This window comes from Chenopodium album, chromosome 22 (genome assembly GCF_948465745.1).
Source record: "Chenopodium album chromosome 22, dcCheAlbu1.1, whole genome shotgun sequence".
Classification (NCBI taxonomy): Eukaryota; Viridiplantae; Streptophyta; class Magnoliopsida; order Caryophyllales; family Amaranthaceae; genus Chenopodium; species Chenopodium album.
The window spans coordinates 15,716,860-15,730,548 of NC_137855.1; the positions used below are offsets into that span (position 1 = coordinate 15,716,860).

At 33.7% G+C, this 13,689-nt stretch overlaps 1 protein-coding gene across 1 annotated transcript; it reads left to right on the plus strand.

Annotated features, from left to right (window-relative positions):
• The first annotated feature begins 6,601 nt into the window (after positions 1-6,601).
• Positions 6,602-11,554, plus strand: LOC145605339 (uncharacterized). Its single transcript, XM_081661376.1, has 4 exons — positions 6,602-6,791; positions 7,992-8,085; positions 8,198-8,302; positions 11,092-11,554. Exons 1-4 carry the CDS (start codon positions 6,616-6,618, stop codon positions 11,359-11,361), a joined length of 645 nt encoding a protein of 214 aa, XP_081517502.1. The 5' UTR covers positions 6,602-6,615; the 3' UTR covers positions 11,362-11,554.
• The last annotated feature ends 2,135 nt before the right edge of the window (positions 11,555-13,689 follow it).

Below are 13,689 nucleotides of genomic sequence, written 5' to 3' on the forward strand. Positions count from 1 at the left end.
AAGGTTCTCGATACACAGAGACTTGCAATCTCATCATCAGACAAGTTTTTCCTCAAGCATGGAAAATTGTCATATGTCGACTTTCCTCAAGCATGGAAAGTATCATCCGGTAGATTTCTTCAAGCATAGAAAGCTACCAAATTCATCAGTCGACTTTCCTTAGGCATGGAAAGTGTTTCAACAAAGCGTGATCCGGTGGATTCCTTCAAGCATAGGAAGATACCAAGCATCATTTGCCACCGATACACAGGTGTCAGATATGCATTCTATCCCTTTACTCTTTTATCTGTGGAACTAACATTTTTCTGAGTTATCGGCGTATACAGAGTGATTTAGGATCGCAGAACGTCTTAAATCATTCTCCGTCCCTATCGACTACTTTAACTATCGTTTTCAAAACTGACGTTTCTACAAACTCAGTCAAAGTGGGGGCTTCTGTAGACACCTAAAAATGTCTCCCCAAAACCAAACCCGATGATGAACACCTTTCACCGCCGTTATTGGTCGGGTTGAGTATTTAATCTTTGGAGTGCTTAAATCCATGTTTCTACCCAATACATTTCATAAACCAATCCATTTCCTAGCTCATTTCCCTAAACCATAACTTACTTTCCACTTTCCATATCCACATCTCAAAACCGAGCTGAACTGATTTAAGGATACATGATTTTGATCCAATTATTATTTTGTTAGATAGGCCTTTCAATAAGCTTTCCAACCATATATCATAAGCCCGATTCCGAACTATAACGAAAAAGATATGAGCAAAACACTAAACTTGGCCCAAAACCGACACCCTTCTACTAAAACGGTCATATATTAAAATCTACAAATCATTTTGACATTATTTAAATTGGGTTGGAAATTATACTTGATAAGCTTTCCAATGATATACTATATGCCTTATTCCGAGTTACGGATCAAAAGTTATGATGATTTTAAAAAAGGGTAAAAAACTGAAATCACCGCGCACAGTGCAAAAGCACCGTGTCACGGGAGTTTGCCCCGTCTGACGGTGCCATTTTTTAAGCTCTTTCGCGTCAAATTCCACCGTGACACGGTACCTGCTGCCGTGAAACGATTTTTCCCACCGTGTCACGGTGCTGTTTCCGTGTAATTTCCGCGTTTCCCATACCGTGACACGGTGTACTGTACCGTAACACGGTGGATACTGCCGTGTCACGGAAGCTTCTCGTGTCTTTTCCGCGTAAACCCTTCACGCGTTTTTACTCCCGCAGGTAAAATATTTCCCGCGTCACTCTAATTTTCCCCGCATCACACCAATTACCCCCGTGACACGGTAGAATCTGTCGTGTCGCGGTAGCCTATTTTAGGGTTTTTTTTTATCTTTTTAGGGTTCCGTGTGTTCCCTCTGCTCATTTTTCCTATAAATGTGCAGTTCGGGGCATCAAATCCTTCTCTCTTCCTCTCTTTTCCACCAAAAATCATTCTATTCTCTGTCTCTCATATTCTAAGCCTTAAACCTATATTTCTAATTACATCATTCTTTCCCTAAGCACTTTAAGGAGTCCATACTTAACCCGAGGTTCCGTCCTTAAACCAAGGCGTGAAATGTACAAATAACTGAGGGTTTGGACCAAATCAACTCTACTTTTATTTAATTTAATTATTTCAATTTTATTTATTTTTGTTGAAGTTACTAACAATTTATTCATGATGTAGCAATATAAAGGAGCGCGCGTAATGTGAGTAATTAATTTAATCACTCATTATTATTATTTTATATTGCTAATATCATGATTATTATTATTATTTGATTTGACTAACGCTATTATTGTTGAATTGCTTCCAATATTAATGTTTATTCTATTATTATTTATGATCACCATATTACATGTTTAAAGGGAATATGTAATTTAAAATCACGACTAATAAGATAATTTGGACGACCGGTTTAGGTTCCTTTAATCTTGTTATTAAATCAAGTGATCACAATATTGTAGAATTATATGTTGCATTAATATTCAACCAATTTAGCTTAATAATAGTTTGGAGCAAATTGAATATTTTGTTTGTAAGCCTTTGAGATCACAGGAATACTTTTCATTACAAGAATCGAGTAGAGGCCAATACGGGCGAATGTGACTCCATGACTCACTCCGTACCATCATCCCCGATCCTCCTTTTGTGGTTCCGAACCATATGGAGTTAGTAATCTTATGGATTATGAATGGGGTGTAACCTTCACGGGCCAATCGTTGTTGTCTATAGTTGTCCCTTTATTCGTGGTTGCCTTTTATGATCCGTGAACGGTTTACAAGTTCCTTAAAAACTTGTTGGAGGCTCCCTACTTTCCTTGTCCCTAATTGTGTCCCTAATCGTTATGTCAATTCCCACTTCCTATGAGTTCCAAGCATATTCACAACATGCTTTAACGTAGGCGCACTTCAAACGACGCCTACACAACCCTAGGGATGTCAATGAGGCGGTAGGAGACCCGCCCCAGTGGGGCGGAGATGGGTCTCAGTTTGGCGGGTGGTGGGGCGGGGATGGGGATAAAAACCATTCCCGCCATAGGTGATGGGGCGGGGGTAGATTTAAGTTGTACCCGCCCCGCCTTACTTCGTACCCGCTCCATCCCCATCATATACCCACATCTATATATCTTTAAAAGCAAATTATATACTTTTATGCTATTTTATAAAATAATTACGTGAAATAAAATATTAATTATAATACTTTGTACTATACTTATATTATAAACAAAAATGTGTGTAATATTAAGAATGTTTTTCTTATTATTATAATCTGTATTAATTATGTAGGATTGTGTATTTAAGAGATGGAGATTATGTGGGAATTGGGTGGGGATCATTATGCGGGACTTGGGTGGGGATTATGCGGGTCTTTGGTGGGGATTAGGTAGGGATGGATATCCAAGTGGGAGTTGGGGAGGGGATGGTTTTGGAGTTGTACCCGTCGGGGCGGAAATGAGGATGAATATTAGACCCGCCACGGGATAAAAATGTTAAGTGGGGATGGGGATGGGAAGGCCTACATCTGCCCCACCCCGCCCCATTGACATCCCTAACCAACCCTAAAACCAGAATGTTCCAAAGGGTTTGGATACCCACACCTCCGTTTTTTTTAGTTGACACGTTTTGACTTTAGCACTATTCACACACTCCACTTTGACCGTATTTTGTGCTTTATACGTAATTTAAAATATAGTCATGTGGGATCTTGTTATATTCATCACAAAGTTTATTTTTAAAATATCAATTTTTCATAATTTTTGCTTATCAGTAATGAGAGATATTATTGGTTGAATTTGTGCATTGGCAAACGTGACTAAAAGATTAATTTATTAATAAAAAAGATAAATGATAAAAGTGAAAAAAAAACCCTCACGAGTAACAATAATTGTCCACAATAATGTTTCATTTTTGTAAGGAGTAGGGATAGATTATACACGCTTCTCATCACTTCATCTTATTTTTGTTAGCTGTAAATATCTTTTATGCGATGGGGAATATCAATTATCAAAATGCATATAAGAGATGAAAGGGTGTTGACATGTTTATACATTACAGTATTACTCGACAAGTATGGTCTTGTTAGAGCTATTAATACACTAATCACAATAACTACATTTGTGTACTAAAGAATAACACTAATACAGTAACCACACGTGTGTACACAAGAATAACACTAAGGCCCTGTTCTTTTCACCTTAAAAAAATAATATTAAGTAAAAATAATTTCAATTCAGTAAAAATAAGTTCAGTTTACTAAAATTAATTTCAGTTCAGTAAAAATAATTTCAGTTCAGTAAAAATAAGTTCAGTTTTCTTAAAGAAGAATTATAATAGAAAATCAGTAAAAATAATTTTAATTCAGTAAAAATAATTTAATTTCAGTAAAAATAATTTCAGTTCAGTAAAAATAAGTTCTGTTCAGTAAAAATAATTTCAGTTCAGCAAAATTAAGGTGAATCAAACAGGGCCTAAGTCTACTGTCATTCTCATCTCCAAATTTTCATTAGGCCCAAATACTCTATCATTTAAGCAACCACCAACGACATAGAGAGGAAAGTAAGAACAGTATCAAGTGCTACCGTCAAGTTAAGAGCCTGGAAATAAAAAATAAAAAAAAAATTATCAACCACAAACAGTTTAAAAATAAATTGTGAAATTCCTATCATTCATTATGTATTTAGATAAAATTCCTAATATCAAAAGATAATATACTAAATTTAACTAAGTTAAACTTTAAAGTATCATTCGCCAATTTTGTTTATGTGACATTTGAATTATGTTATTCTAAAAGAATTTACAAATCTCTTATTTAATTGGTTATAACTATAATTTGTAATCCTACACGGCGTCGTTAAGAAAATTTTTATCCTATGTGGCTCTATAAAACTTGGGAAAAAACTCTCCTATAAAAATTTGTTTAAAATTTTGATCCTTAATTTATATATATATATATATATATATATATATATATATATATATATATATATATATATATATATATATATATATATATATATATATATATATATATATATATAAGAAAATATTAGTTAATAATTTACAAAACGGGCCGGACGGGTGACAGGCTAAAGTCGTATCGCCTAATCAAAAGTATTACCTAAGTCCTCTAACTAATGTAGATAGGGAAGTAGGGACTAATCCACAGGGAAACAAGTCTTTCTATTCCTAATTAATTATTATAATCTAAATTATTAAGTAACCAAAATATTGTTGTTTAAAGGAATTATACTACGAAGAATAAGTTTAGGGAGAAAATCAATAATAAGAAGGCCTAGGGTCACAGGTTCACCAATAATTAATATTCCGGGATAAAACATAAGAATTAATAATTAACATTGCACAAATAACATGATTAACAGGCTCTCGCAGTTTACTAATCAACATAGATCTAACAGGCTCTTGCAATTTACTAGATCTAAGTTTCTATTGAAAATAGCCTTTAATATCAAATTAACATCGGCTCGATTCATCAATTCAATATTGCTACACTTTCACAATTAAATCACTTATGCTCGATTCATAATCTAATTGCAAAGAATTAAAACAATTCAATAAGAAATTATCATTCAATATCAATAATCAACAATAACAAATTATCCCTTCATATTAACCATGGATCCCCATAAACCTTATAATTAAACTACTCGGACATAATTTAATCTAAACTAAATAAAGCGATTAAACAAGTCATGATAGAGTGAAGAAAAAGTTGTTGAAATTAAATAAGAAGAAATCGTTACCGAAATCGACGAAATTACAAAGTTGAGTCAAGAACAAAAGTAAGAGTTGAGAGAAGTCTAGAGAGAGAAAAAAATCTAAGTAGAGAGAGAAAGTCTAAGAAAGAAGGTAAGTAAAATAATCGTCCTAAAACGTACTTAAACAAAAACTAACAACACTCTTAATTAGAAACTATGTGCTTTGTCAAAAAAGCCTCTCCAAAAACACGCGCCCGATCGGGCAAAGCGCGCCTTTTTCATCGTCTCCCTTCTGAGCTGCTGCGCCCGATCGAGCTAATAGCTCACCCGATCAGGCGCGCCTTTGCCAAGCACCAGCAATGTTGCGCATCTTGCCCGATTGAGCTATAGCTTGCCCGATCGGGCCCGATGCCTCCTCGAGGCTAGGACTTTGATTGGGCTCCGATTCTTCGGCCTAATCAGAATTTCCTCTTCGGGTCTTGAATACTTGGTCCAATTGCCTCGGTATCCCAAATACCTAGCCCTTAATCACCGGCTTGATAACTCTAACGGGCCTTGGGCTTCAAAGATGGTCGTGCTCCTCCAATGTCCGTAGTTGCTCCATGAAAACCCGGGAAAATGCTCCAAAAGTGCAATTTCCTACAAAACTCAACCAAAACTACGAAAACACTAGAAAACACCAATTAGTAACAAAAGTGGCTCTAAAAAGCCAAAAACACTACTAATTATGACCAAGGAACGAGGGCAAAACACTATATAAATTAGACATATCAACGGGGCGGCCTGGAATACAGTTACCATTGTCCATGCCCGCCCATTTCAACAAATGGGCCGGGCTTAGCCCGTCAATTAATTTATTTGTTTTTAATAAAGGTGTCCAAGCCCAAATTTTTAGTGGGCCGGACAGGCCGAGCCTAGCGGGTCAGACTGTCCATGAACAGCTCTAATAGTAACTCATGTCATTTATACACACATAAATTTTTTTTTTGAGGGAGTAAACACATAAATAATTATATAGAGAAAAATTAATAAAAACGAATAGATTCAACAAAATTAAGACAATGTTAAGTCTTTTTTTTTAAAAAAAAAAAATATTATGTCATTATATATATTTAAAAGTAGTAACCCGGTGTAACGCCCGGAGCTACACACTAATTTGTTCATCAAATGGCGAATGGTAAATAAAACAACTTTTTATCAAATACGGGTCACATTATTGCCGATATATTTACGAAAATACCAAGCTGAGTAGACACTTATGTTTTTTCTTTTACTATTTTACCGTATGGTAAACAAATTTTGTTTATCAAATTGATTAACCGGAACTTCTCCATATTTATATTAGTTAAAATTCTTAAAAAATCTATCATTGTAGTTGAAGGCTTATTAATCGAGATCATATGACTACAGAAGACAATACTAATGAGGCCTCTAAAACAGAATCAGTCATGGAAAGTTTTGAGAAGGTGACAATTTCAGAGAAAATGGAAGATTCAAGTTCGATTACCCTCAATCTCCTTCGCAAATTTCTTTCTCTTCAGCAACGAAGAGCCGAAGCTTATGCCAAATTACGAGAGTATAAACCCTAAACCCTTTTTTATCAATTCTGATACTTTATTCAATTTTTTTGTTTGAATTTATTGATAATATCATTAAATAGTAATTTAGCTTATTTTAATTTATAGAGTTTACATATTGAAGTTAAAAGCTGTTCTAGTTTTAATTTAATTTAATTAGGCTTCCATGTTAATTTGGTTTATGCACTTTATGTTGTCAAATTGGCGGAAAAAATTAAGATGTTTATGGTAATTTTCAGTGATCAGTTGAGTTGCAGATTTTTAGATTTGAGTATGTTAATTTACTATGGTTTGTATTAGCTGATCAAGTGCCAAAATACTTGCATTCTATTGAAGAATGATATAGGAATAATATTGAATGTCTTTCGTATTTGATTTGAATAGGTGGGGTATTTAACCGTGTAATATGGAGAGGGTTACTTCTTTGTTATTATAAAAGCTGCTTATCGATATCTAGGCTTAGGTTGTGATGCGTTCAATGAGAGAATTTTGCTATGTCAACATGGTATGTGAATTAGTTGACATGGAATTTTGAACTTAGTGTTCATCTTTGTGTCAAATGATAAAATCCCAGTTCCATTGGTGGCAGGGAAGGTTAATTTTTTAGTGGAGAATAAAGATAGGTTACATACAAATTCTTGTATTTAAACCTTGTGCATGTGATTGTTGACGATCACTCGTTTAGGCACTTGCACTTTGCATTATCATCAACTGAATATTATGGTAAGAATGATTTATTTTGCTCCTTGTCGAGTGAAATTTCCTAATATGTTAAGTCTATTGATCTATTCAAAGCTCAAACCTTATATCCATGCTTGTACATTTTTTAAGTTGAAAAAGCATCACTTTAGCATTGAAAGGCTAAAGGTTTATACATTTAATGAAACTGGTTCAAGACGAGAATTGAAAAATATAATTTTTACATGTTATCACGGGTTTATGCTTGAACAGCCATTTCTATGATCAGTAATCATTGCTTAATTTTGGAGAATCTAATTGATGTTTTTACCGATTTGAAGTCTTTTCTATTTTAAAAATGCTGAATATGAAAAATGGTAGTGTGGTGCAAAAGGTTGTATTGTTGCAGAATGTGATTTCACAATTTGCTTGGTGATGATCTTTCATTGCTTATAAAATATGTTAGCTTCAATGTAAATTTAACTTCTTTTGTTAATGTGATTTATTGCAAAACACAACAGTGGTTTTTCTGAGTACATGATCTCAGGGGTGGAGTCAACTTACCAAGAGCTTTGCAGTGAGGTCACAATAGAGTTCAGTGATTGCTCAAGACAAGTAAGACCTGTGATCTCATAGGTTCTCTATCTTTTGCGTTTCTGTTTGCCTTTGTGCTTGTAGTTGTTTCTTTATTTACCTGAACAATCCTAAAATTCATTTTCTGGTGCAGGTTCGTGAGATTGAATCTGAATTTCTGAATCCTGACTGCTTTAGAGATGATTTGGCGAGATTATTGAGGTCTATTCAAGAGCTGGAGAAGCAAAAACTGCACTTGGTAAGATCATTAATTTACAGCTTTTACACATTTATTAAAGGACTTGGAGTCCTTACTAGGATCTGTTTTGGGTATGCTAATACTGCTCAAGTTTGTCAATGTATAAACTTGATATATTTAGGTAGTGTTCTCCTCACTGAATTTTGCTTGTCTTATTCGTCGGTGAATAGGAGAGATAAGGGTGGTGTTTGCCATGTAAAATGTGGAGTAGGGAGAGAGCGGTGATCAGTGAAGAATGATGGGGTCTGACTGAGGTGAGAGAAGATGAGGGAAGGGTAATAAAGGGTACAGTGGTTTTATTATGCTGAAAAGGTGAGGGTAAAGGGAAAAGTGTAATGTCACATTTGCCAATAAAGGAAACATGCTAAGTAAAAATATTTTTCCCAGGACTTATCAACCCTTATTAGAATTTATTAACCCTTATCTTATCTTATTTGAACTTATGAACCATTATTATATATTATCTAAACTTAGCCCTTATTTTGTCTACTCCCTCCGTGTTTTAATAAGTGTTACAGTTTGATCAGCACATAGTTTTAGGCTATTTTATTGACTTAGATAAAATAAGAGGTAAGTGAGGTAGTTGGAATAATTAAAAAATGTAAAAGAAAGATAATTGGGTTAATAATTTATTAAAAAGTAATGAATATGAGAAAACAAATAATAAAAGCAAGTAGTAGTGGATTTGGGTGGGGACCATGAGAGGAGAGAAATATAATATCAAAATGCAGCTTTCTGCCAAAAAAGGAAATGTAACACTTATTAAAACACGGCCATGGTAAGTGTAGCACTTATTAAAACATGGAGGGAGTAATATGAAGTTGTTAACCCTTATCTTATCTTCTTTGTACTTAGCTAAACTTATTAGACCTTAAATAAGTGTAAATAAGGTTAGGAGAACATTAGCCTTAACCATTTGATTCATGCATCTTGCTTGTTGATTAAATTTATCATTTTTTACTCTGTAAAAAAAAGGACAATGCAATTTTTTCTCGAGCATGATAATAAGAAGTTTTTTAAAAGTTAATTTTTGTTGGCTTGATGATCCTGAAATTTATTATCTATTGATAATGTCCTGGTTCTTTTCCTCAATGTGAATTTATCTAATGTCATATCACATTGCCTTCTGTCCCCCTTGATATGATTATCTATATTGGGTGTAAGAGAATTTTGTTCCATGTTTGACTTGCTCATATAATTGCTTTTCTTGTTTAGTTCCGTAGCAGCAGCTTTAATATGTATTACTACTGCATACATCTATGTAATAATAATGATTTCAGTGAAATTTATGAAGAGGCCAGAGTTGTGCACTTTGCTCACAGAATTTTTTTTCAGTGATAATTAGTCTGATTTTTGTATTGATCCCTTGAAGACGGGGAGGAAGAGGGTGGGGGTGTGGTGATAGGATGGTAAAGATGCGGGTAAATGTCATATTCTTCTGCCTGCTTGTGCTTGTGTTGGATGCTCTGAAGACATTGCAGGCCCAGGCCGAACTCTTTTCCACTAAAGAGCTACTTGGTGAAGCTATGTCCTTTATTTTCTATGCATTCCCTCTCCTGCTTAGTTTGATAGTTTTGCACCTATGAATCTAAATTGAACATGAGTTGGAAATTGGAAACTTAAGCTGTTTGAATATTTTACTCTTAAGGTAGCAAGAATCAATATTTGTTCAAAAAAAACTTAAAAAACTATAAATGGATTATTTGTAAAAACTAAGAAATTATTAAAAATGGAAAGTCAAGCAAGTTGCTATGAAATTGGAAATATGTGTTTTTAAGTACTGACCCTGTGTCCCTAGAGGTGGAATCATACAAGGTGGTGCAACATAGCGCTTATTATTGGAACAAATTATGAACCAGCTGTATCCTAGAGTGCATATATATCAGCTCCGAATGTTAATTTGCAACAAATAACATATGTACTATCTTGGTGTAACTCGTTACTTATCCCTTGGGTGTTTTTGTTGACATTACACTATGGAAAGCACAATGCACGGCTTGCCCAACATTCACCTAAATTGATGCTTCTTATGGATGGAGTTTGAGTAAATAACTGGGGAAAGAGAGGGAGAGATGGAAAATCAGTAGATTTTAAAAAAATTGGAAGATATCTAAGGTTTCTGTTTGTTACTGAATTTGTGATGTGGATCTCACTTTTAGCATGCGTATAGGCTGGAACTTTGGCATGAACTTTTCCAACCAGCATATGCATCCCTAGTGTTTTCAAAATTGTGTTTTAGTGTTGCCATATTAATTTCCTTGAAAGACGTCACAGTTGATGAATCCTGTAGTTTTATTGTGTGAAATGGATTTCCTATATATTTTCATTGAAAGACGTCACAGTTGATGTATCATGTTGTTGTTGGGAAAGTGCAATCAGTCAGCAGGTAATTTCTGGCTGATACACTTGGTGCTGTAGATTCTTTTTGGATATGTGCTTAGCTATAAGAGTATTTGTCTGCTGTGGAGTTGATTTATCTATTTGTTGGTTATAATCTGTACTAAGTTACCAATCATATGCTGTACAAATAACCTGATAGGATTTTGGTTCCAGATTTGTTCATGCCAAGAACGCATATTATTAAGCTGAGGTACCCCAGTGCTCTAACATCCCTTTGTTGATAGTGAATCATGCATACCAATACCATATCTGTTGTGAACTGAGCATAGTGCAAATTACTTAACCTTGATCCTACAGTGCTTGTAATAATATGGGCATGTTCCTACTGAATTCAATAGACATAGATTTGTCCATTTTTTTAATCTGACACTATTTCTGTTGGTCGAAAGACTGCAACAATTCAGGTGTTGAAGAAGGCTGGGCGACCGTCTGAACGGCTTGTAACTCATGAAAATTGTAGGTTCAAAAAGCCAATGCATCATGAATGTGTGCATGTCCACGAGTTAACCGATGCAGCTGGGACCGAAGAAGCAGAGGCAGATGCAGAGTATGATAATGCTGTCAAGGAAGCCGTTCAAGGTGTGCAGGAGGCAGTGACCTCTATAAATGAACACTTGGAAGAAATTAGATATGAAATAGCTGCTCTAGAGTCTGAATGACACTGTCTAGCTCTAGAGTTTAATCTGTGCAGAAGTAACTTTTTTACCCTCGTTGTAACAGCTCAATTTATCAGCCAATAACATATAATACTAGTTGAATTTGCCTAAGAAAAAGAGTAGAGCTTTATTCCCTTTTTTCTTTCACAAAAATTCAGCTTTGAAAAATTCGTTAATTGAGGAAAAATTAATGAAATAGGACTCCATAAAGAATGAGTCTGGACTTTCAAAAAGGTACAAAAGTTATGCTTACTAGATCTTAAAAAACTTTTTTTGAGGATAAGATCTTATACAACTTTTGTCAAATAGCAGTACTTTTTTAGAAAATGGTAAAATGTTATCTAAAATAGCTTCTTAAAGGAAAAAATAAATAAATAAATAAATAGGGAGGGAAGAGTCTAAGAAGAGAACCATGATATTGATATACATCCCACGTAAACTATACAAGCCCTAAATTTTATATTCCCTTTGTTCACTTACAATTCTTTACAATTTTGTTTTAGTAACCTTTATAGCTTTATTCTTTTTGTTTCTTTTTATAAATATTTAATATTCACCTGTTCACCACGTTGCCTATTTAAGGTGCTAATTAGTCCCAAGGGTTGAATTGTGCACTACATCGCCTATTCTACAATGGTGAACCGTGCACCAATTACTTATCCAAAAGTCAAATCATACATACCATTGTAAATCAAGGGGCTAGCAAGCTCCAATGAGCGAGTCGTTAACCCCATTGCCTAACAAGGTGAGGGCACCACTAAGGTACCTTGTCGCCCAACAAAACAAGGGTACCACCAATGGCACCTCGTTGCCTAGCAAGATGAGGGCACCCTTTGGGCCTCATCATCCAATCTTGGGCAATTCGTCGCCCAAGTAGGCTAAGGGCACTCTTGTTACTCAGCCAGACCGAGGGCTCTTCTCTTGGCCTAGCTTTCCTTGTCGCCTGGCCAGATTTGGGATGCCATCGTTGCTCAGAGAGGATGCCCGAGGGTTATCCTTTGTCGCTCATTCACACATAGGCAGTCATCGCTCATATATATCATTTTCCGACAAACTCACGAGTCGCTAGACACTCCTTTCAAGTTGTTGTGGGGCTAATATTTGGACCCCCTAAGGCCCCGTTCTTTAGAGCTGCTTTGCTCTGCTCTACTGTGCTTTACTCTGCTAAAATCTGCTTTGCTCTTCTCTGCTCTGCTTTGCTGAAATCTGCTCTGCTCTGCTCTGCTCTAATTAAATTTAATACCTAATATTGAATTATTATAATAATAATCAATATTTAATAATAATAATTAATAATTAATAATTAATATTTAATAATAATAATTAATATTTAATAATAATAAAAACAATTAATTATTGATATTTAAAAAAAAATAATTAATTATTAATATTTAATAATAATAATAATAATTATTATTATTAAATATTATTTATTATTATTTATTATTATTAAATTTTAATTATTATTATTATATTAATTATAATTATTATTCTTATTAAATATTATTTAATTATTATTATCTTTAAATATTAGTTATTATCTTAATATTAATTGTTATTATAAAAATCAATTATTTTTATTATAATTAATATTATTAGTTATAAGTATTATTATTAATATAATTATAATTACTATTATTATTATTAAATATTAATTATTATTATTATTAATTATTATTATTATTAATATTATTATTATTAATTATTAATTATTAATTATTAATTATTAATTATTAATTATTAATTATTAATTATTAATTATTAATTATTAATTATTAATTATTAATTATTAATTATATAATAATAATAATAATAGTTTTAGTAGTAGTAGTAGTAATAATAATAATAATAATAATAATAATAATAATAATAATAATACTGATAATAATTATTATATTAGTAATAATAATAATAATAATAATAATAATGAAATCTGCTCTACTCTGCTTTGCTCTGCTTCAATATGCTCTGCTCTGCTGAAATCTGTTCTGCTCTACCCAGAAGCTCAAAAAAACAGGGCCTAAGTAGGCTAATGAACAGCGAACTTACCAAAATACCCCCAATGCAAACCCTCTGGTGGGCTCCCATGAGCTGTCCGAGGACCAAATCCTAATTTATACGGCCCATTAGTGCCAAAAGCCCTAATCAAGTTCATTCAGCTTTCCCTATACTAGGGTGGCCAACGCGCGCGATGCGCTCGACATGGTTAGTGCTAAAAAGTTATCAAGGCTTGTACATAGTTATGATTAGTAAGCATTTTGCATGTAAAAATGTCTTATGCAATCTTTAAATACCTTGAAACAGGTAAGATTTAATACAATGAACCTTTGA